This window comes from Durio zibethinus, chromosome 28, assembly GCF_047325235.1.
Source record: "Durio zibethinus cultivar Kanyao isolate XHJ-2024 chromosome 28, ASM4732523v1, whole genome shotgun sequence".
Taxonomy (NCBI): Eukaryota; Viridiplantae; Streptophyta; class Magnoliopsida; order Malvales; family Malvaceae; genus Durio; species Durio zibethinus.
The window spans coordinates 14,201,262-14,227,195 of NC_143189.1; the positions used below are offsets into that span (position 1 = coordinate 14,201,262).

At 33.4% G+C, this 25,934-nt stretch overlaps 1 protein-coding gene and 1 long non-coding RNA gene across 2 annotated transcripts; one reads left to right on the plus strand and one right to left on the minus strand.

Annotated features, from left to right (window-relative positions):
• Nucleotides 1-11: 11 nt before the first annotated feature.
• LOC111280650 (putative protein S-acyltransferase 17) lies at nucleotides 12-1,613 on the plus strand. The gene is made up of 4 exons (XM_089756819.1): nucleotides 12-258; nucleotides 344-396; nucleotides 598-723; nucleotides 881-1,613. Exons 1-4 carry the CDS (start codon nucleotides 183-185, stop codon nucleotides 1,157-1,159), a joined length of 534 nt encoding a protein of 177 aa, XP_089612945.1. The 5' UTR covers nucleotides 12-182; the 3' UTR covers nucleotides 1,160-1,613.
• Nucleotides 1,614-3,301: 1,688 nt separating this feature from the next.
• LOC111280949 (uncharacterized) lies at nucleotides 3,302-4,542 on the minus strand. The gene is made up of 2 exons (XR_002689071.2): nucleotides 4,416-4,542; nucleotides 3,302-3,589 (listed from the first exon to the last, which is right to left on the minus strand). It is a non-coding gene; the product is annotated as an uncharacterized LOC111280949 (long non-coding RNA).
• Between the last annotated feature and the right edge of the window lie 21,392 nt (nucleotides 4,543-25,934).

A 25,934-nucleotide genomic window follows, 5' to 3' on the forward strand; every position in this document is an offset into this window, starting at 1 on the left:
TGTTAATGCTTTACTGGTTCAGCCTTTGACAATGTGGATTTCTGTATGATATTTGTAATTAGTTGTTTCAACAATTCTTGTTTTCTCCTTCATTTAGTCAATCCTAGTTATTACTTCAAACCCACAATTCTGAAGAAGACTGAAGATCATATTTAGCATTCTGCAGTCATATCCTTCTTTACATGTACGGGACAATTGCTCTTGGATTGGTCCTTACTGGACGATTGAAAGAATTGAAAGTAGTATATATTTTAACGGGTGGGTCGATTTGTACTAAGATTTTCTAGTTTCTTAATGCTCTACATATATACTAAATGTTCCGTGCCTTTTCTTTGTTTTTCAGTTTATTATGGCGTAGATGATTCTTTTGGCAGTTTAGCTCCTCATATTGTACAGGTGAGTTTCATATATATTCTGTAATCTGAATTATTGCCAAGGGTTATTGCTTGATGTGAGACTACAATTTTTGTTTTGAAAAAACTATAGGAAGATCAACTTCCTATAGTGCCTTCATTATTTTGAATGTTTTCTGCTTTATGTTTTGGATCTTGCAGTAGATATTTTGAGTTCAATAAATTGTCTTTTGGTTTGTGGCAGTTGCTGTTGGGTTCATATAACGCCCAGATACCACTTATGGTGTTCATGGCTATAGTTTCTCTCTTATTGGCAAGTTTCTTTGGGTATCATGCTAATCGTTGTCTCACAAAGACCGCAATGAATGAGGTGAGAGCCGTTTAAACCTTGTCCATTGGTTTGTTGCCTGAATTTGCCAACCCAGCCTTGACCGAACATAAACCATGAAATAGTTGGCTGCGCAAATTGAGTTGTAGTTGAAACCATGAAACTAGAATCATATATTCTCATCTGTCTGAAAATACAGACCTTCAAGTGGCAAGACTACTTAAGCTGGCAGAAGAAATGGAGTGAAGCAAGAGCAAGTGTTGCAGCATTGAAAGCAAGCATCACCAGGATGAGTAGTGATGGAAAGCCTTCGGAGACCAAATGTAAATCCTTCTTCAGAAGGTCCCCTCTAGAGGATACCGAAGGTGTTGTAAAGAATAATGTGTATGACAACGGATTCTTTCACAATTTCTTTGAGGTCGTTTGTCCGGTTTCGACAAGAGCATCATTTTTGCAGACCAAAACAAAATTTGGCTAAGATTGCCAACTGTTAATAGCTATTCATTCACTCGGCTACCACCTCCGGTCATCATGTTGTCAGCCAGAAATTCAAGATGGATGATCAGGTTTAAATCTCCAGAGTTGCATATGGAGCAAAGTCCACTGTACAGCTTCTTCACTGGCTGTAGAGTTGTTGTTCAAGTAAAAGCATTAACGATACATCTTATTTTAATTGTAAGAACAGCATTTAGATTCCCCATTGCCATTACCTCTGCCAGTCTTGATCGAGTTTCATTATGATGGTGCAAGAATTAAATAGTATTCACTGCAGCCCATCTAATTTGATCACCTGCTTGACTTTCTGTGTAACCCAACCATCTAAGTACTTTATCCAGCTGCCTCCATTGATAGGAAATGTCTGTTAAATACTGACTCAAATTTTAATTGGAAATCAATTTGAATTTCAGTAAAATTATAAAAGTTAATACTCATTCCATATTTATAAAGCTTTATTATTTGATCACTAAAAATTATTATTTACTAATAACTTTTATCCATTAAGAATATTTATTCTTAATTATCATGTAAGTTTTAACTAATAAAATTTTACTGTAATTTAAATTGATTCTCAAATAGAATTTAAGTTAATATCAAATAAATCTTTATCTTAGACACAAATTTTACCATAACATTGACATCCAAAATACCTTTCATTCATTGATAGTGTATAGAAATATATATTCTTATAGTGGATCAAATATAAATATTTTTGTTTATATGTTCATTCAAATGCGTATCATGTTGGTCTCAATTCCAACTTCCCCTAAAACTATATATGCTCATAAATGCAATCCTTTTTGGATTGACAATAAGGCCATGACCTGAATGTGGATGCTTTAACATATTATTTCTATTCAAAATTTTTTTAATAAATTTATTAACATAAGTTAGTGACCATCATTAATCTGATTCTGATCTAAAATTTATTAGAATAGTCATTTAGATTTTCAAATAAAAAATTGATAACACGAAATTAGTTTCTCTTAAGGCTGGGAAGTGATTTCTGTTCAAATGCACTGCATACCGATGCATTGGCAAACACCATTTCATAATTTTTGTCATAGCATTTTATACTAAAAAACTAGCCTTTTTCTTATGTTACATTTTAATTTTCTAATTTCTCTATTAATTTAGTATAATTTCATGAATGTAGTCAGTGTTCCCTTGCTTGGAGAACCTTCATTTGTCTTCAATCAATGCTGAAAGGATATGCCACAATCAGCTTTCAAATATATGTGTACTACACTCAAAATCTAACAAGTTTGATTATCGAGGCTTGTGACAACTTAAAACATCTATTATCATCTTCCATGTCTAGAAGCCTAGTGCATCTTAAATGCTTTGAGATAGTTGAATGCAAATGCTTAAGAGAGGTGTTATTCACAGAGGATTTAGAAGAAGAAGGCAAAGCTATGATTTCATTTCCTCAATTAAACTCTCCAAAGATGAGGAATCTTCAACATCTCATTGGGTTTTGTTCAGAAAATTATATTATTGAATTCCCATCCTTGAAGTTTCTGGAGGTAGAGCAACCTCCTCGGTTGCAGGGATTCATATATAAATCTACAATGGAGGAGAACCAACATTTCTCTCTACACTCTTTGATGAAAAGGTAGATTTATTGTTATAAAGTTCTTTGCTCTACTTGCATTCCTATTTTAATTTACCTTTATTTTCGGAACTAATTGTTCTTGTTTTCACATTACAAGTAGGTTGCGTTCCCTAGTTTGGAGGGACTGAGCATTTCCTGCTTGAGAAATGATTATTGCTTTTCAACTTTACATTATTTTTCATTTTTAGGGTTGTTTATTTTCATATTATTTAATGTCATATTGCTAAAAAATTTGGCTGATTTTTTTTGTTTTTTTTTTTAATTATCCTTCAAGTGTTTTCAATTATTATCTAATCGTTTTGAATGGATTAACTTTATATATTTATATGATCAAAATAAAAGTTTGATGGCGATTGGAACTTTTAGATATTGATTTGGTAACTATAAAAGATAAAACAATTAAAATATAAATATAAAATTTCTATTATGTTTATGCTCCCAAAAATATTAATGAAATATCAACTAAGAAGTAATCCAGCAGTAATTGAAAAAGCAGTCACGGAGACATTCAAGGAATCGAGCAATTAACAAGACATCAACAGTAAGCAATAGGCTCAATTTCTTCAGGCTATAAACAATATGATCTCAGTCTCCAAAAGCAATTTCTAGTAGCAAAACAATTGCAGCAAAGAATCGGTCAAACGAGTCTAAGCAATTTCTAGCAGTCGAAACAGACCTACCAAGCAGAAGGTAAACATTGAAGAAAATTTAGGCAACAAGCGGTCCCAAGTCTCCATCACAGCAAGCCAACATAAGCAATTGAGACCAATACTCCTTTCCACACCCGAACCAAGTCTGCAAGTCCATCAATCAAGCAAGAACAAAATGTCAAAGAAGCAAGTCTCCAGCACACAAAAAGCAATCAGAAGCAATTAATGATCGAGGCAGAAGTAAGCAGTAACAAATTTCCAAAAAATACATTAGGCCAGCAACAAATTTCCAGAAGAAATCATTAGTAGGGAGGCAATTTCGGGAGGAGTTTTGAATCAACAGAAGCCGAGACTCGGTGAAGACCGATAAGGAAATTGAAACTCAGGCAAAAAGCCTCAAGGCAGAAAGCCCCACAATTTTCAAAACTAGAATCACAAGCAATTCAAAGCCAGAATTTAAATTCAACCCAGGAAGAACTAGAAGAAACAATCAGCATGGTTGAAAGCATTGAAACCCACTAAACCCATAACCAATCACCTGAACCCCGTGCATAAGGCACACAAAGAGAAATCGACACAATCATACACAAGGATAAATGATAAGATAAAATCATCATAATCAAAACTCAACACAGTTCGGAAGGCAAAGAATAAAAAAGGAACTTCAGATTTCTTGACTTGCTGGAAGTTGGGTTCGTCAAATCAGTGTTTGACAGAAAAAGGAAAAGGAAAATTTCTTTTGCAAAGCAGAGCAAGCAAAAGGGGTTGATTCTGGGGATTGAATTGGTGTTTTTGGGTTTCAGTGAAAAGAGCTTTTAGGATTTTTTGGGAATAGGCAGGGGAAAGCAACAAAAGGGTGGAGGCACGGTGGTGGTGGAAGACGATAGCTTCTGGGAAGGGTAGCTCGTTTATGGGTTTGGGTTTTGTTTGGGGAGATTTGGCAAAAGCGTTTTGCCCAGCTTTTTGCTCACCGGTGAACGCCGACGCTAATAGGAGCGGGTTGCCGAATTTTGGATTGTCTGGTGACTTTTAGAGAGAAGAGGGAAGAACCAAAAACAAAGTGAGAGAAACTAAGGAGTTGAAAAAGGAGGAAATTTCTGATTTTATGGTTAACTCCAAACGGCAGCGTTTGGAGTAGCAAAGAGAATTAAAATTTTGACCCGTTTTGGCTATGACCTGCGAGCAAGCCCGAGGAGTACCCGACCCATTTAACCAGGTTTTTTAATTTCTTTTTTTTAATGATATTTTTGCAGTTTTTTTTTATAATATTTATTTACGTTATTTATTTTTGTGAATTTAATTACATTTTTTTGCATGGATATTGTATTTTTTTTTTTTGCATTAGTTTGATTATTTGCATGATTACCTAATATTTTATTTGTGTGATTTATTTATTGTGTGATTTATTATTTATATGATTATTAATATAATTACATGATTTATTAATTATATGATTAATTATATATTTGTATGATTATTTATTAATTGCATGATTAATAATATATTTACATGATTATTTATTAATTGCAAGATTAATACTATATTTGCATGATTATTGATTATTTGCTTGATTTTTAATATATTTGCATGATTAAATATTTGCATGATATATTTACATGTTTATTTTTGATATTTTGGTATGATTGTTGTATGATTTTATATTTCTTACATGATTGCATGATTTGATTCTTCATAGAATTTTTGTATGAAAATGTTGTGTAAATAAAGAAAAAGTATTGGAATTGAGTTGTTTGCATGATAAAAAAATCATCTTTGATTGAAACTTAGGTAAGATAATACATAATTAATTTGGCATCAAATTTGGGTGTAATGGGGGTGCTTATACCTCCCATCCATATAATTAACTCTCGAATCTTAGTTTAGTTGATGTAGACTAGAACCTATTCTTTTTAAAGATCATTCGTTTAGGTTTAGGATAACCTTATGTAGACACCCAATTTGATCTAAGCTCGGATCAATTGGGCCTGGTCCAAATAGGTAAGTCTATGTTCTTTTTTTTTTTTCATTTTATTTTTATTTTTATTTTTTTGTATTTTACATTTTTATTTAATTTTTCTTTTTATTATTTTATATTTTTTTTTCTTTTCTTTTCTTTTTTTTATCTTAGGTATTTATGTATTTATTAATATGTATATATCTTTATTATTATTTTTTTTCTTTTTTTTTCCTATTAATATTTATGTATTATATGTTATTTAATTTTAATTTATCTGTTAATTTTTTTTATTTATCTGATTTATTTTCATTTGATTTTTTCTTTTAATTTTTTTTATTTATCTGGTTGAAAATTGGATTGGGATTCAATCAGAAGAGTCCATGTTGGATTCAATGATTGAATCCCGAACCAAAGAGGAATTGAGATTGATCAAAAACTCTTCTAATCAATCCCTATAAAAAGGACCTTCTGGAACAAAAGAACAGACACAGAAAAACAATGAGCAAAAAGCTACTGATTGAGAAGAAAGGGGCGTGTAGAAAATTTTTGAAGGCTAAGAAAAGGTTTAGAAGTGTTAGAACAGTTGTAGGAATCAGAAAAATTTTTTGGAGATTTTTGGCGAATTTTTTTTCTGGAAATTTCTGAAAAATTTCTAGATTTCGGTGATTTTTTCGACGAAGGTTGAATTTTTCGGCAACAATTTCGGCCAACTTTGAAGTTTTCGACCAGCTGCCCAGTTTTCGGTGAAGAATCTCAGAAATCGACCAACTTTTTGGTGAACTTTCAACGAAAAACCCAGATTCCGATGAAAAATTCCAGAATTCGGTGAATATTCAACTAGAGTTCTTCGACCGTTTTAGAGAGAAGCGAGAGAAAAAGGAAGGAAGAGAGAGAGAGGGAAGAAGGTTTCTGTTGAAAAATGAAGGAAACAGCCTTATATACCCTCCCAAAATGACGCCGTTTTTGCGTTAAATAACCCAGAGGATCCGCGCGTTTTGTCGAGATCCAACCCGACCTGAACGTCGACCCGCTTCCTGACCCGCGCGTGTTTTACTTTCCCGAGTCATTAGCCAAGCCGAGGCGACGTCCCGAGCCGCTTCTTTGAGCCGTTTCTCTTCCTTAAGCCGAGCCGAGCCGTACTCCAAGCCGCTCCAAGTTTTTTTTTTCTTTTTATATTTATTTATTTGTTTTTTTATTTTATTTATTAAATTAGGATTATTTAATGTTCTTTTATCTTTATTTTATTTTTATTTTTGGTTTTACTTTTATTATTTTCACTTTTATTTTATTTTATTATTTTATTTTCTTTAAAAAAAATCCAAAAAAATAAATTTTCAAAAAAGTTTTTGAGAAAAAGTTGAAGGTATCAATTTTTCTCGAAAATAAAAGTTTCCAAAAAATATTTTTGGGGAAAAGTTGAAAGTATCAATTTTCCCCGAAAATAAAAGTTTTCAAAAAATATTTTTAGGGAAAAGTTGAAAGTATCAATTTTCCTTGAAAATCAAAGTTTCCAAAAAACATTTTTTGGGGAAAAGTTGAAAGTATCAATTTTCCTTAAAAATCAAAGTTTCCAAAAAAAAATATTTTTGGGGAAAAGTTGAAAGTATCAATTTTCCTTAAAAATAAATTTTCAAAAAAAATTTTGAGGAAAAGTTGAAAGTATCAATTTTCCTCAAAAATAAAAGTTTCCAAAAAATATTTTTGGGAAAAAGTTGAAAGTATCAATTTTCTTTAAAATTAAATTTTCAAAAAATCAATTTTTGAGGAGAAGTTGAAAGTATCAATTTTCCTTAAAAATCAAAGTTTCCAAAAAATATTTTTGGAAAAAAGTTGAAAGTATTAATTTTTCTTAAAAAATAAATTTTCAAAAAAATCAATTTTTGAGGAAAAGTTGAAAGTATCAATTTTTCCTGCACAAAAACAATCATTCTTTTCTTCTTTTTTTTTATATTTTTATATTTATATTTATATTTTTCTTTAAATAATCCGACGATGGAACCTCTGCAAGTGAAACAGTAGTTTTTCTTGCATACTCTTGAGGTGAGGGAATTTTTTCAATTTTTTGTTAAAAATATTAGAGTCAATTCAGAATAATTTCCAATAATTAATTACTTGGTAAAATTTTAAGGCTCATTGGATAACACAAATTTAAGCTGGTACCATCCTTTGATGGGTGTTGTGAGGGTGCTATAACCTTCCTCACACGTAACTGAACTCTCGATCCTGTTCTGGTTAGTAGACCTGAACCTATTCTTTTAGGGACCCTTAAACTGAGGTGTTCCCTGAAAGAACAGATTCCTTAGGTGGCCAATCGCACCTAGATAAAAAAGATTGGTGGCGACTCCTAAAAGTCAATGTCTAGCGATAGATCCCCGGATCTAGATGTTATGACAGCTTAGCGACTCCACTGGAGACTTTGAGAGTCAGGCCAGCAACTAATTTGTGTTATCCAAAAGCCTAATAAAATTGAACCTGTTTGTATATATGTGTTATTATTCATTCATGTTTATTTACCTTGTTAATTATGTCATTCATATGCATGTGCATAACATGAGCTCTACATCCGAGCTCTGTCCCTCTAGGAAGGAGTAAAGTACCTATTGCTTTTGTGAGGTCTAATGCCTCCGTAGTGGCTAGCGAAATACTTCCACTCAAATTGAACCTTTTCTGCTTGTAGCCTGTAATGGGTGAGGATTAAGGTACCTTACTAGTCTGTGATGGACAAGAATGTAAGGAACAATTTGCGGACCTTTAGACTTTGACCTTAAAACCACATATAGTGAACCTTAAGAGCGCCTAACCTATAGATAGAGCCATCACTCTTCCCTTTTAGAATTGACCAAAAGCATAGGATTCATCCATTTTACTTTGTGTGATGTTTAAATTTACTTAGTTATTTATTCTTTTTTTGGGTATACTAACCATTTTCTTATTCTTTTGCATTGGTTCATACGCATATCATAAAGTTGCATAAAGAACATTTGCTTGAAAAATGGTCTTCAACAAATTTTTTTTCATGGACGCCAATGAACGCTTAGTTTGTTCTTTATCAGTATTAGCACCTGTGGGACACCCAATGAAGTAAGGGCCCAGTCAGAAAAGATTCAACTGAAGATGAGAGATTGCTTGCCAATTGGCTATGATTCTACTATGTCTCAAGAAACATCTATCCTCCTCAAACAGAACAATTTAGAGGATTTGGTTGATATCTGAAAGAAGATGAATCCGTCAAAACAAGAGTAATTTTGTCAGAAACATGGGCATATAGCACACTTTCTAGCAGTAGTTGTTGATGATCAACTAATCAAAGCTGTAACATAATTTTGGGATCCTGCATACAAGTGTTTCATCTTTAATGAAGCTGATATGACTCCTACCATCGAAAAATATTCGGTCTTGTTGGGTTTGCATCTTAAGACTCCTGACAAGATATATGTCAAAAAACATAAGTCAGGATTTCGTAAAAGTCTGGCTCAACTCATGGGGATAGACAAGGAAATTGTGGATTCTCATACAAAGAAGAAACAAGAATAGGTTTGCCTACCTTGAAAGTTCTTTCATGAGTTTCTGATGCAACATGCTAATGAAAAATGGGGGATAAATATATTTACCTTGGCCATATACGGACTGGTAATCTTTCAAAGGTTTTGAAACATATTGAGATAGCGGTGATTGATTTCTTCGAAAGTGTGATCAATGGTTGTAATCTTTCAACGGTAATATTAGCAGAGACTATCAGATATTTGAGTTATTACCGTCGAAATGGAGGACACTTCATAAGATGCATACAATTATTGTACTTGTGGATGAAAAGCCATTTTGAACAAGAAAATGGTGCTTTCTCGAAGCTTTATATCCGTAATCATTTTTTGATCAAGAAATTCTACGAAAGTGGGTGGTCAAAGCGGAAGTCTAAACAAGAATGGATAACTTTCCTACAAAAGTTAAAAAGCGCCAGGGTGAGATGGTTGGCCTCATGGATGAATCGTGAGCCTATGTTATACTAATGTGGGGATAGTACAGTGGTCCCATTTTTGGGTTTATGGGGAGTGACAAATTATGCACCACTCATAGTGATAAGGCAATTTGGGGGAGAACAGTTCATTCTTATGACTTATGGGTTTCATCAGTTAGATTTCTCTTGCAGTGAGCCAAAAGCATTTCAGAAGATGAATGAGATAATTAAATCATGGAAAAATCCCCAAAGAGTAAGTTCTAGACCATTTACTGATAAAGTCACCCCAGGATACTTGGTTTGGAGAACAAAAAGAAGATAAGAAATGGTATTCACCTATGAAATCTCTCAACCACCAACAGAAGAAAAACTTGAAGAGACACCATCAGAATTAGAGCTGACAACAAAAGAATTGGAGTCTGAAAAGGGTCAATTAAAGCAAAAAATCTAGAAGCTTCTAGAAGAAAAAGCCCAGTGGAAAGATAAAGCCAAAAGTTATGAAGTTAAAGTTCACAAGATTGCTAGGGAATGTGATACAGCTATTGAAGATTTAACAAAGCTACACCAAGAGTATAAAAGGTTATGTGTGAGAGAAATGGCTAAAGAGATAACCATTGTCGAGCTGACTGAAGAAAATACAAGATTGAAGCAAGAGTATGCTAAATTGGAAGAAGAAAGTATCGAAGCACAGGTAGAAATTAATATGCTAAATAGTTATTTGAGCAGGCTAAGTCAAAAGTTAGATGAACAAGGAGACCACATTGCCGCATTGGTTAGAGAACATAGAGAATTATCATACCAAGTCTGGTGTGGTAAAAGAAAGAACTTAGGAAGACAGAAATACATTAAGCACTTAACGACCCAAATCTGTGAAAGGGTATGCAAGGCAAGAGAGATGGTAGAAGAGGTAGTGAGACAGATGGTGACCCCAGTAGGAGAGCATGGACAACGTCTGTTGAACTTCATAGAAGAAGCCAAGGCCCAGTATGAACAGATCAAATAATTTTATGGCTATAATTCTAGGATGATAAACTCAATGTAGATAAAAGTTTTTTTTTTGGAATAAATGAAATCTTTTAGTTGAATACCATTTTTAAGGTAAATGTTCTTTGCATACATGTATTTTTTTCATTCATTGTATTTTCATTTAATAAAGTAACTATGTGATAGTCAAGCAAATTTACTAATTCTAAGATATGGTACTCAAGGTTCCAAGATAGCTCCATCTAGCGAGAACCCTACCCATCGATACAACATAAGATCCAGAGCAAGACAAATGAAGTAGAAAAATTCTCATAGATTTGAAAAGATAGAAAAAGCACAAGAGAAGATTGAAAGTGAGCTAAGCAAGATTTTGGATGCTCTTAATAACATGAATAAAGGAAAAAGAGTTGAAGAAAACGCAAGCCAACAAGCTCCCCTATTGCAAGAAGTGGCTGACCCTTTATATCCTCCAGGCTTTGGCCCACCTCAAACCCAGTCTGCTCAAGAGGTCCTACCACAACACTTCGCATATCCAACATATCCTGAAATGCCATCAGTTTTCAACCCAGGGTAGTATAATAGCGATGTAAATCCTGTTTTTACTGAAAAGATAGCAGAACCAATTCCTGATCTAGATGATTTAAAAGAGAAAGAGAAAGAAAAGATAAGAGCAGAAGTTCAGGAAAGCTCCAAGATTAGTATGCTAGAGCAAAGACTACGAGCTGTGGAAGGATTTAGCTTTTATGGGTTAGTTGATGCTGTTGGGCTCTGCCTAGTCCCTGATGTGGTTATTCCCCATAAGTTCAAAGTATCAAAATTTAAAAAATATGATGGTACAAAATGCCCCAAAACTCACATCATAATGTACTGTTGAAATATGGCAGCTCATGCTCATGATGAAAAACTACTAATGCATATCTTTCAGGATAGTCTTATTGGCTCTGCGACCAGATAGTATGTTCAGTTGGACAGAACTCGCATTCACTCTTGGAGCGATATGGCACATGACTTCATCGGTCAATATCGACATATTATTGATTTGGCTCCTGATCGTTTGTCTTTACAGAATCTGGAAAAAAGGCAAACGAGTCTTTTAAAGAGTATGCTCAGAGGTGGAGGGATATTACTTCTCAGATACAATCTCCTCTGACCGAGAAAGAGACTACAGTGCTATTTGTTAGCACTTTAAAACCTTTCTATTATGAAAAGATGATAGGGAATGTAACGAAAAACTTTGTTGATATGGTAATTTTGAGAGAAATTATTGAGAGTATCATCAAGAATGGTAAGCTAAAAGAAAATGAAGCATCTAGCAAGAGAGTCCCGAAGAAGAAAGAAACTGAAGCTCAGGCTGTGAGCTTTGATAGACAGCAATTTGAAGGTTATCTACCCTACTCACCATCAGAATATCTGCCCTATTACCCTACTGTAAATAATACTTCCCTTCACCCATACCAACCATTTACACAATCACCATACCCCCAAACATATCAAACCCCTCATAGGCCTCAAAATACCATGTACAGTCCTAACACTCAGCCTACCCCAAGACCCTAAAATCACCCAACTAACCCCATTGGTGGTTCGCGGGAGCAACGAACTACTCGTGAGAAACCTGTTTTTAACCAATTCTAATGACTTATACGGAATTATATAAGGAGCTCTACAATAGTCATTTGATTGATCTGAGTAAATTGAAACCCCTCAAGCCACCTTACCCCAAGTGGTATGATCTCACAGCCCATTGTGACTACCATTATAGGATTACTGATCACTCCACCGAAAATTACACCACTTTGAAACACAAAGTGCAACGGTTGATCAAGGATGGGATGATTTGCTTTGATACCGAAGGGGTGACTGCACCGAATGTTAGTGGCAATCCTTTATCGAACCATAATGTGAATGCTATAGGTGAAGAACAGGAGCGCCATGTGAAGAAAAAAGTGACAGATATTAAGACACCTCTCAGCCAACTGTTTGATGTTTTATGGAGAGCAGACATGGTACAACTAGTAAGTTCACACAGCTATCATGGAACATATATAGTTGGTACTAGTTGTAAGTATCATAATGGGGTAATAGGCCATTCCATTGAGATCTGTGAACAGTTTTACCAAGAGGTACAAAAACTCTTGGATTCACATAAGATGGAGGTCTATGAAGAAAGAGAAGACTTGAAGAATGTTGAGGTATACATGACTGATAGGCCTGTGAAGCTGTTTTCAAAACCAGTGACAATTCAGTATGGGAATAAATCGAGGACAATCATAGACAAACTCTTCCCCAGGCCAGTAACTTTTAAAGTTCTGACTCTTTTTCTGTACAAGAATGATAAAGCTGTACCTTGGAGATATGGCTGTGACACTATAGTTCAGGGGTAGGAAGAAGAAGTCTCCAAAGCTGACACTTCCAATATAACTGGTGTAAGAGGCATTACTCGAAGTGGAAGATGTTATACTCCAGAAATGCTAGAAAAAACTAGAAGAGAGAAGGCTAAAAAAGGAGAAAGATAGACTAGAAGAGAAAAGGCTAAAAAAGGAGAAAGACGGAATAATCCTGAGATAAAACCTGAAGAAGATCATTCGAAGCTAGTATCAGAAAGAGAGGTTTGTGAATTCTTGAAGCTGGTAAAACATAGTGAGTATTCAGTTGTGAAACGGTTGAATAAAATGCCAGCTCGAATCTCATTATTATCACTGCTGCTGAATTCAGAGCCACATCGAAACCCTTGCTAAAAGTGTTGAATCAAGCATACGTGACACATAACGTATCTGTTGAATATGTAAACCACCTGGTTGGAAATCTAGTCATGTAAAATCACATTTCATTCAGCGATGATGAGATTCTTTTAGAGGGAAAAGGAAATGCCAAGGCTTTGCATATCACAGTTAAGTGCAAGAGCCATATTATAGCCATGGTCCTTATTGATAATGGCTCTGCCATCAATGTCATGCCTATGTCAACTTTGGCAAGGCTTTCCATTAATTACTCTCATATGAAGGACAGTCAGATGATTGTGAGAGCCTTTGATGAGACCAGAAGAGAAGTCTTAGGGGATATTGAAATGCCCTTACAAATTAGGCCATGCACCTTTAATGTAAAATTTCAAGTGATGGATATCTCTCCATCCTACAACTGTTTGTTAGGAAGACCATGGATTCACATGGCAGGAGCTGTGCCCTATACTTTGTACCAGAAGATCAAGTTCAATGTAGAAGGTCAATTAGTAGTGGTAGTTAGGAAGGAAGATATGCTAGTGACCCAACCATTGAACACCCTATACGTAGAGGCTGCCAAAAAAGTATTGGAATGCTTATATCAATCTTTTGAATTGGTCAATTCTGTAGGTGAAGGATTTCAAAATCAACTTTTTTCAAAGATAGTGGTGAGCCAAGTCATCAACAAGGGCTGGTATCTAGGACTTGGGCTAGGTAAAAACTTACAGGGAATAAAAGAACCTTTGACAATAATAGACAGCAGTGACAGGGTAGGCCTAGGTTATGAGATGGTAGAGTGAGAAGTCAAAAGAAGGCCATCAGGAAAGACAGTAAGGCTGATGTTTATCCCACAGTTGTATGAAACTTTCAGACCTGAAGGATTCATGTACCCAGATACAAGAAAAGTGTGGAAGACACTTTTGCCCAGTTAGCCATTAATGCTGTTGAAGATGAAGTAGGGCTTAATCAAGAGAAGTGGGTTCGCCTTTGTCCGCCAAATTTTAAGCTCAATAATTGGAGTGCCATCAAGATGCCTTTGACTTTTGATTTTGATACAATGTAATTGTAACATCTCAATAGCTATTGCCCAAGGCTATGGGGTGATCTTTTTTGTTTGGGCCATTTGTCTTTTATTATTTTTAATAAAAAATAAGAATGATGCATTTTCATTCATTTCTTCATGTGTCTTCATTATTTCTATCTTTCCAAGCATAACTTGCCAACATATCCCATTTCATTCAATTTCAGGTCTCTAAATGGACATGAAGATAATCATGATAACAATAAAGAGGTTAGCTTTGAGAATTCAATTAATACTGATGAACTTGACAATGAAAAGAATTTTGAAGAATATGTTATGCCTCCGGACCTAATGAGGATGATTGAACAAGAAAATAAGCCAATTGAACCTCATCAGGAGGTAGTGGACTTAGTGAATCTGAAAAATGAAGAGAATAAGAAAGAGGTCAGAATAGACACTTCACTTTCATCTGGAGATAGGTAACGATTGGCAGACCTACTTCGAGAATTTATAGATATATTTGCTTGGTCTTATCAGGATATGCTTGGACTGAGCACAGAGATAGTGGAGCACATATTGCCTTTAAAGCCAGAATGTAAGTCAGTTCAGCAGAAACTGAGAAGGATAAAGCCTGAAATGCTACTAAAGATTAAAGAAGAGGTGAAGAAACAATTTGATATAGGTTTTCTACAAGTGGCTAAGTATCCATAATGGGTAGCCAATATAGTCTCAGTTCCTAAGAAAGATGAAAAAGTACGAATATGTGTAGACTATCGAGATTTGAATAAAGCTAGCCCAAAGGATAACTTTTCTTTGCCTCATATCGACACACTGGTAGATAACACGGCTAAGCATTCGATTTTCTCTTTTATGGATGGTTTCTCGGGGTATAATCAGATAAAAATAGCTACAGATGATATGGAAAAGATTATTTTTGTGACCATATGGAGAACCTTTTTGTTACAAAGTCATGTCTTTTGGGTTAAAAAATGCTGGGGTAACATATCAAAGGGCTATAGTAACACTCTTCCATGACATGATGCACAAAGAGATCAAGGTGTATGTAGACGATATGATTGCAAAGTCTTGTGAGGATGAAGATCATGTCACTAGCCTCAGAAGGTTATTTGAGAGGTTGAAAAAATTTTAGCTCAAATAAAACCCAGCCAAGTGCACCTTTGGGGTAAAGTCAGGGAAGTTGCTAGGCTTTGTGGTCAGTGAAAGAGGAATTGAAGTCGATCCCGATAAGATATGGGTCATTCAAAATCTATCACCTCTCAGTACGCCAAAAGAAGTTCGAGGTTTTCTGGGGAGATTGAACTACATTTCTCGGTTTATCTCTCAGCTTACTTACAAATGTGATCCCATATTTAAGCTTCTTCGTAAAGATAATCATGGGAAATGAAATGAAGAATGTCAAGAGACGTTTGATAAAATTAAGCAATATTTATCGAACCCTCCAGTATTTATGCCACCTGTTCCAGGAAAACCTTTAATCTTATACTTAACTGTATGTGAAAATTCAATGGATGTGTGCTGGGGCAGCAAGACGAGGCTAGCCGAAAAGAGAAAGCTATTTACTATCTGAGTAAAAAGTTCACAGAATATGAATCCAAGTATTCTTCATTGGAGAAAATGTGTTGTGCATTAGCGTGGACTGCCAAAAGACTCAGACAGTATATGCTCTATCATACTACGTGGCTCATAGTAAAACTGGATCCAATTAAGTATATCTTCGAGAAGCCTTCTTTGTCTGGAAGAATCGCTAGATGGCAAGTAATGCTCTCGAAATATGATATTATATACGTGAGCCAAAAAGTAATAAAAAGGGGCACTATAGCAGAATTTCTTACAGATTGTACTACTGAAGAGTATGAGCCAATGAAGCTGGAATTTTCTGATGAAGACTTAATGACTATTTCTCAACTGAAAGAAGGGGAGCATGAAGAAAAATGTTAGAGAATGTACTTTGATGGAGCTGCTAATACCTTGGGACATGAAATTGGGGTAATTCTGATTTCTCCAGAAGAACAATATTGTCCTGTAACGGTGAGATTAAATTTTAATTGCACAAATAACATCACTGAATATGAGGCATGTGTCATGGGTTTACAAGCTGCTGTAGATAGAAGAGTGAAAGTACTAAAAGTGTTTGAAGACTCAACTCTAGTTATATATCAGTTGAAAAAAGAATGAGAGACGAGAGATTCAAAACTCGTTCTGTATCATAAGTATATTCTAGAGTTGATGAAACAATTTGAAGATATCCAGTTTGATCACTTACCTCGAGAAGAGAATTTGATTGCTGATGCATTAGCTACTCTGACTGTAATGATTCGAATTAATGATAATACCGACATTCAGCCCATCAAGTTAGATGTTAAGGATATACCAGCTTATTGCTCTAATGTAGAGGGAGAAGAAGATGGAAAGCCCTGGTATTATGGCATCCTACAGTATATTAAGGATCGGCAGTATCCAATTCAAGCAACAGAAAATGATAAAAGGGTCATCCGAAGATTGGCTATGAGATTTTTCCTGGATGAGGATGTCCTGTATAAAAGAAGTAAGGATCAAGTATTATTGAAGTATGTAAATAAGACTGAAGTGAAAAAAATCATTGAAGAGGTGCATGATGGAATATGTGAGGCACATACTAGTGGACATATGATGGTAAGATAGATCATGAGAGAGGATATTACTGGTTGACGATGGAGAATGATTGCATTGATTATGCTCGTAAATGCCATAAATGTCAGATATATGCTGATAAGATCCATGCTCCGCCATCTGCTTTACATGTTATGGCACCATCATGGCCATTCTCAATGTGGGGCATAGATGTCATTGGTCCAATCACCCCAAAGGCTTTTAACGGGCACAGATTCATTTTTGTGATGATAGATTACTTCACAAACTGGGTAGAGGCAGCATCATATGCAAGTGTGACATGCTCTGTGGTTTGCAAGTTCATAAAGAAAGAAATTATCTGTGGATATGGACTTCCGAAGAGAATTATTTCAGACAATGCCAAGAATCTAAATAGTAAGATGATGCAAGAAATATGTGCTCAATACAAGATCAAGCATCATAACTCGGCACCATACCGTTCGAAAATGAATGGGACAGTTGAGGCAGCCAATAAGAACATAAAAAAGATTTTGAAGAAAATGATCGAGACTTACAAAAATTGGCATGAGAAGTTGCCGTTTGCATTGCATGCATATCGAACATCAGTTAGCACCTCTATTGGGGCAACTCCATTTTCTTTGGTTTATGGGATGTAAGCTGTACTACCAGTGAAAGTAGACATCCCCTCTTTGAGAGTTTTAAAAGAAGTTGAGTTGGAAGAAACTGAATGGATTCGAGAACGTTATGAGCAGTTAAATTTCATAAAAGAAAAGAGATTGACTGCACTGTGCCATGGTCAGCTATATCAAAGAAGAATGATGAGGGCTCATGATAAGAAAATTTGACCCCGTTGTTTTCGAGAAGGAGAGTTGGTCTTGAAAAGAATTCTTCCAATCCAGCACGATAGTAGAAGAAAATAGACTCCGAATTGAGAAGGGTCGTATGTGGTGAAACGAGCTTTTTCGGGTGGAGCGCTGATATTGACTGAGATTGATGGAAATGATTTACCCCATCCTATAAATTCTGATGCTATGAAGAAATATTATGATTTAAAAAAATGAAAAAAATGAAAAAATGAAAAAATAAAAAACAAAAAATAAAAAATGAAAAAGTGAAAAAGGAGGACTCAAGGCGAAAACCCTAAAAGGGCGATTTGAGTCATAGGGGGTTTGTCTAAGTTGAAAACCTGAAAAGGCAGCTTAGATAAAGAAAATACAGCATCGAATTTAAAAGTTCGCTGATATGGAGGCTAGCAAATTCGGAAGAGTTCCAAGTTGTTAAATACATCAGAGGGTTGGGTTTTCAGAAAAAACTTTGAGATGTGTTATCATGATTATCTGATTGTTCATTTTGGGCTTTGTCCCCATACCTATCCTTGTAATTCTCTCTTGGCTGAAATTAGCCAACATTTTGCTAATAAGAGACATTCTATTTCATTCTTTGTGTCTTTTTCTGATGACTGTTTCTCAACCATTCATATTCCTTTCTTCTCAGTACCCCACCATGGAAGAAATGTGCAAATATATTCTTACTTTTTGAGTTTGAAATAATGATTGATGAATGAATAACAACATGAAAGATTTTTACATTATATTGAATGAGTCAAGAGTGATAAAGGCAGAATCGAGATGTTCAGTTCCTGATTAGGACATTGAATTTGGGAAGAGATTTCTTACAGGAAGAATGTGAGTGAAAGAGACAATTAAGAGCTACACTGGTTCGATCTTAGAAGAGCAATGTAATTGGATCTTTGAAGAATCAAAAGGCTTGATGCCCAAGAAAAAGCTTGAGAAACTTGAGTACCATACATTGAATAGGAATTAATTGGCCAACATTTACATAGCATGCATTGAAATTCATATGCATTGCATAGCATACACTACTTTTAGGAAAGTATAGTGTATAAATTCAAGAAGTAGGGGTGTTCCAAGATCCTACATATAGAAGATAGATGTGAAGACATTTTCAAAATTGAGAAAAAAAAAGCTTGTCAGGTAAGTTCCTAATCCTTGAAATAGGACGTCTCTTGGTATCGGGGTTGATTTATAAGGCCTTTGGGCATAATCTCCTGAAATTCCTTCAAACACAATTTTCAACTCTTTTGGACATGATTATCAAAGAGCAATTTACTTTTAAAAGTCGTGGTGCCTCTGTTTAGAGGAGCAATTTACTTTCCAAAGTCATGGTGCCTCTGTTTAGAGGAGCAATTTATTTTTCAAAGTCGTGGTGCCTCTGTTTAGAGGAGCAATTTACTTTTCAAAGTCGTGGTGCCTCTATTTAGATGAGCAATTTATTTTTTCAAAGTCGTTGAGCCTCTGATTAGAGGAGCCATTTATATTTCTCAAAGTCATTGAGCCTCTGCCTAGAGGAGCTTTGATCAAAAACAAAAAATAAAAATAAAAACCAAAAAAAATAACAAAAAAGGTAAAAAGGTCGAGTTGAGACCTGATTGGGTGTCTACGTCTTTGCATAATTTCTGTTTCACAGAAAATGTTTAAAGAGGGGCAGCTGTAGACACCCAATTTGATCCAGGCCCGGATCAATTGGGCTTGGTCCAAATAGGTAAGTCAATGTTCTTTTTTTTTCTTCATTTTATTTTTATTTTTATTTTTATTTCTTTTGTATTTTACATTTTTATTTTTTTGTATTTTATTTTTATTTTTATTATTATTATTTTATATATATTTTCTTTTCTTTTATTTTTTTTATCTTAGGTATTTTTGTATTTATTAATATCTATATATCTTTATTATTATTTTTTTCTTCTTTTTTTTTGTTTAATATTTATGTATTATCTTTTATTTAATTTTAATTTATCTGTTAATTTTTTTGATTTATTTGATTTATTTTCATTTGATTTTTTCTTTTAATTTTTTTTATTTATCTGGCTGAAAATTGGATTGGGATTCAATCAGAAGAGTCTATGTTAGATTCAATGATTGCATCTCGAACCAAAGAGGAATTGGGATTGATCAGAAACTCTTCTGATCAATCCTTATAAAAGGGACCCTGTGGAACAGAAGAACAGACACAGAAAAACAGTGAGCAAAAAGCTACTGATTGAGAAGAAAGGGGCATGTAGAAAATTTTTGAAGGCTAAGAAAAAGTTTAGAAGTGTTAGAATAATTGTAGGAATCAGAAAAATTTTTTGGAGATTTTTGGCGAATTTTTTTTCTAAAAAGTTTTGGAAAATTTCCAGATTCTGGTGTTTTTTTTGGAAAAGGTTGAATTTTTTGACGATAATTTCGGCCAACTTTGAAGTTTTCGGCCAGCTGCCCAGTTTTCGGTGAAGAATCCTAAAAACTGACTAACTTTTCGGTGAACTTTAGGCGAAAAACCCAGATTCCGGTAAAAAATTCCAGAATCTGGTGAATATTCAATCGGAGTTTTTCGACCATTTTAAAGAGAAGCGAGAGAAAAAGGAAGGAAGAGAGAGAGAGGTGAGAAGGTTCTGCTGAAAAATGAAGGAAACAGTCTTATATACCCTCCCAAAACGACGTCGTTTTTACGTTAAATAACCCAGAGGATCCGCGCATTTTACCGAGATTCGACCTGACTCAAGCGTCGACCCGCTTCCTGACCCACGCGTGTTTTGCCTCCCTGAGCCGTTAGCTGAGTCGAGCCAACGTCCCGAGCTATTTCTCCGAGCCGTTTCTCTTCTTTGAGCTGAGCCGAGCCGTACTTCGAGCCGCTTCAGTTTTTTTTTCTTTTTATATTTATTTATTTATTTATTTGTTTTTTTATTTTATTTACTAAATTAGGATTATTTAATGTTCTTTTATCTTTATTTTATTTTTATTTTTGGTTTTACTTTTTTTTTTTTTCACTTTTATTTTGTTTTATTATTTTATTTTCTTTAAAAAAAATCCAAAAAAATAAATTTTCAAAAAGTTTTTAAGGAAAAGTTGAAAGTATCAATTTTCCTTAAAAATAAATTTTCAAAAAATTAATTTTTGAGGAAAAGTTGAAAGTATCAATTTTCCCCGAAAATGAAAGTTTTCAAAAAATATTTTTGGAGAAAAGTTGAAAGTATCAATTTTTCTTGAAAATCAAAGTTTCCAAAAAAAATTTTTTAGGGAAAAGTTGATAGAAAAGTTGGAAGTATCAATTTTCCTTAAAAATAAATTTTCAAAAAAGGGTTTTTGAGGAAAAGTTGAAAGTATCAATTTTCCTTGAAAATCAAAGTTTCCAAAAAAAAAATATATTTTTGGGGAAAAGTTGAAAGTATCAATTTTCCTCAAAAATAAAAGTTTTCAAAAAATATTTTTGGGGAAAAGTTGAAAGTATCAATTTGAAAGTATCAATTTTCTTTAAAATTAAATTTTCAAAAAATCAATTTTTGAGGAGAAGTTGAAAGTATTAATTTTCCTTGAAAATCAAAGTTTCCAAAAAATATTTTTGGGGAAAAGTTGAAAGTATCAATTTTCCTCGAAATTAAAGTTTCAAAAGAATATTTTTAGGGAAAAATTGAAAGTATCAATTTTTCCTGCACAAGAACAATCATTTTTTTCTTCTTTTCTTTTATATTTTTATATTTATATTTATATTTTTCTTTAAATAATCCGACGATGGAGCATCTGCAAGTGAAACAGTATTTTTTCTTGCATACTCTTGAGGTGAAGGAATATTCTCAATTTTCTACTAAAAGTATTAGAGTCAATTAAGAATAATTTCCAATAATTAATTACTTGGTAAAATTTTAAGGCTCATTGGATAACACAAATTTAAGTTGGTACCATCCTTTGATGGGCGTTGTGAGGGTGCTATAACCTTCCTCACACGTAACCGAAGTCCCGAACCCTGTTCTGGTTAGTAGACCTGAACCTATTCTTTTAGGGACCCTTAAACTGAGGTGTTCTCTGAAAGGACAGATTCCTTAGGTGGCCAATCGCACCTAGAAAAAAAAGATTGATGGCGACTCCTAAAAGTCAATGTCTAGTGATAGATCCCCGGATCTAGACGTTATGACACCTTAAAAAGGATAGATTCATATAGGTGGCCAATCACACTTAAGTAAAAAAAGATTGGTAGCGACTCCATGATTTTTATCTCTAATAAGTAGACTAGAACCTATTCTTTTTAAAGATCATTCGTTTAGGCTTAGGATAACCTTAAAAAGGATAAATTCATATAGGTGGCCAATCACACTTAAGTAAAAAAAGATTGGTAGCGACTCCATGATTTTTATCTCTAATAAGTAGGTTTTCGAATTTAAACATTATGATAATCGACATACATCATCAAAATAACATGTAGGAAATGTTTCCAAATTGCATCCAAACTTCTTAGCTACTAGTTGTTTGGCTGTCAACTCTTTGGTTACTACTTTCTTGATTCGTGCCAGTAGTGTGCTTGGCAGCTAATTGTCTACTAGATACATGGCTAGCACCAATAATAATCCTCCCCCTTTCCCCTTATTGTTGTAACTTTTTGCCTAAAAATTCCTCTAGTAAAATATCTAGCAACTATTTCCATTGAACTTGTGCCAAACTCTGAAGTTGTAGTAATAGCTAGAACTTTTGTACTAACATTGGTAATACCTTTTCCTCTTTAACTAATATTGTTATTATTCCTTTTTCTTGTACCAACATTAGCTATAGCTCTTCCTTTTAAACCAAAAGTACTAGTATTTCTTCTTCTACCAGTATAAAAAAGAACTTTTTTGGATCTACATATACCTTTATTAGTGGTAGTAGTAGCCTTTCTTCTTGAACTTTTCCTTGAAAAAGGTGCATAATTTTTGTTTTGGGCATTTTATCAAAATAACTACATAAAAGTTAGAAAATAATCTACAGATATATGTGTTATATCACAATAAATGTAAAACTATTACCTAAACTTTTTTGGATCTACATATGCCTTTATTAGTGGTATTAGTAGCCTTTCTTCTTGAACTTTTCCCTGAAGAAGGTGCATAATTTTTATTCTGGGCATCTTATCGAAATAACGACATAAAAGTTAGAAAATAATCTACAGATATATGTGTTATATCACAATAAATGTAAAACTATTGCCTGAATATGTGTCTGATAACATTTAAATATAAAAAGATTTTTAAGTTCAATTTGGTTGAAACAATTTTAATATTTGATTAAATTTGGTGCATTTAATGGTTGTTTTCTTGATCTTTAAGTTTTTTTACTTGGAATAGAATTTCTAGTCATTTTCATGCAAGGGATCATACAAGATTAAAACAAACATTATTCTTGTAATATTTGACCAAGCATGTTAGGATGAAACCAAAATTTGACTTGAAGTAAAATTACCATATTTGAATTGAAGTAGGAATTATGATGGCCCTAAGACTCTCACAAGCATTCGACTATCCCATTTCCAAGAGGACTTCTCAAGGCACATGGGTTATTTGAAGAGTTTTGATTAAATAAGGACTTTAGCAAAGCGTTTGGCCAAACAAGTTTACGTTTAACCATGACTTTTTTTTATCTCCATTCAAAGAGTTATAGTTCAAGAAAAATTATGCAAGATAAATTTTAAAGAGTTTGGATGAAGATCAACAACATGGTTTTGGATTATACGCATTAGTCGAATACATCAAGGTGTAAGATTAAGATGAACCTATTCAAGATCCAATGTTCTAGATTGAATTCTAAAGAGCATGATAGGCTAAGACTCTCCAAAAGTGAACATCCCATATTTAGCTAACTCTCTTGAAAATAATATTAGGTGGATTTAGGTACCAAAGATGATAGACTAGTCTTTTATATCTAAACTACTGATAATTAGGTTAATTTGCAAAGGAAATAAAGAATGAAAGCAATATGGGCCTAGATCTGCTCAACCAACTATCACTTAGAAAATAATAGATTATGGCTTAATATAGATCTAAAGAAAACAAGAATTGCAACTTGAAAATAATAGGATTTAAGAAAGGTCGAATATAGTGAAAGCTTAAAAGAAAGATTAGGGCAAAGTTACATGTAAACCAAAACTTAGAATGAAAATGGTTGTAATGGTTGAAACTTGTAATAGCAAAAAACAATGTGTAAACCAAAAATAATAAAAAGATCTTTAAGAAAATTTCGTCTTGAAACTAAAAGAATACTTTGATTTAAAAGAGAATTTAGAGAACAAGAGTTATATTGGCTTATCTATCACCTTAGCCAACTACAAGAACTTTATAAAAAACTAAGAGAAAATTAAACTAGAGAAGAGAAGAGAAGAATGGTGTGAGGGATCATTTGAGTTATAAGAGAACCTTTTTATTTATACTGAAAGGTTTGACTAGGATGGGGATTAAGTTTACAAAGTCTTAATTATCTTGAATTCTAAGATATTAGCTTTATCTTGATCATGTAGAGTCATGGCTGAATGTGTTTGGGACTTCATCATGAACGTTGATCTTGCTTAGCTTCAATCTTGATCATTGCTTCATAATTGGTTTGGCTAAGGCTTGGGATTCAAGACAATATATTTGCTTCTTATCCAAATTGTTTAAAATTAATCTTACAAAAGTTCTCTTGAATCATAACTCTTTGAAAGGATGAACAAAAAAGTCATTCTTGTAGCAAAACTCTTTTGGTTGAATGCTTCTATAGTCTGTGCTTGCTTAAATCTCTTTATTTATAATATATGGGCAATATCTACTCTTGAAATTGACAAAGCTAAAAGTGAGAGTCCTTATGCTAGAAAAATTTTTTGTTGGTCGAATGGATCAAGTAGTTGTAAAACCAATAAGATTGGGCTAAACATCCTTATTATATGGCCGAATATTCTTTGCATTTGTGCTTGCATGAATTTGCATAGATTCTATGTTCCAAAAGACTTAAACCTTAAAAATCAAGAATTTAACTTTAATAGTACCAAATTCAAGCAAATTTCAAAAATTTTAAAGTAAAAAGGATGTGTAAAACACTTTATAATTAAGTGCTATCAACATGAAATGGGATTTAGTACTTTTTTTATCATAGAAAAAGTTAACAGCATTTTGTTGTTTTACATATGACAATATTACACAACTTCCAACATTTAGATAGATTTACCTTTAATTATTATTCTTCTTAAAATGCTTTCTATTCTTCCTTTGTCTTTATCAATCAATGCAAAAGTAGTAGTAATATAACCAACAAGTGTATCATTTCTTTTGGTAAAGGTGTTTAAAAGAAGTTATCTGTATTCTAATGGAGATTAAACGAGAAATTCCCTTGCAGTCTTTTCTTCCATGCACGTATTATTCACATCTTGCATGTGTTAGGAATAATCTTCTTACCTTTTCTTTTTTTTTTTTTTTAAGCATTATCGGTATGTTATAAGAGCATGCTTGCTTCAAATTTTAAATATATAACGATTTTTAAATAGGAAAATTGAAATATATGTGTTATACTTGTAATGCATAAAAGTTTTAAAGCCTCAAGGCATGCTATTTCTAACGAATCTAGCCATATGTAATGATATTTATCTCACTAAAAAATGTAACTGGATCAAGGTTAGGTAAATTATTAATGATTAGTGAAGGAGATAGGTGCTAGAGTTTAGATATAAATACATATTTTTATGCATGACAATTTCTAACCATATGATTACGAGGCAATTTTCCATTTTTTTCTTTTAATTTGACTTTATTCATTTCAATTATTTAATCAAAAAAATTTTAAAAGAAAGATTCATTTTTTTTTACTAAAGAGCTATTGTTTGCGTAACAGTACTATACAAATTATGACCATAACATTTTATATCACCTTAAATTTTTTTATTTCTTAAATTTCAAGTTTTAAGATGACATAATATAAGAAATAAAAATTTTGAAAGCATTATAAATTCTCTTATAATTCTTTAATGCACTAGTACTTCAAAATTCAATCTTTTTCCGTGAAAAGAAAGGTGCAAAACAAGAATAAGTTTAGAATAGTTGTTAGGTTAGGCCTAATATAAGAGATAATACGATATTTTTTAAAAAAAGAAAAATAAAGGCAAAACAATAAGTTGGTTGGCATTGATTTGATGAAATTTCACATTTCAGAAGAAAGTTTGATAAATTGGTCCACTGTTGGAAGTGGAATGTGCATGTGCATATACTGCTTGTGGATATTGGTGCATTTTTGTTGTTTATGATTTTTATTTTCTTTTAAGAGGAGAGTTAGGATGAGTTAAAGGTAGGTGGTGATAGTCTTTTTAAACAATATTCCTCCAAGAGTTAACTGGAGGTGGCTTTAGAGTATCTTTCAATATCATGTCTGTGTAGTTAATGTTTTTACTCTTTAAAAG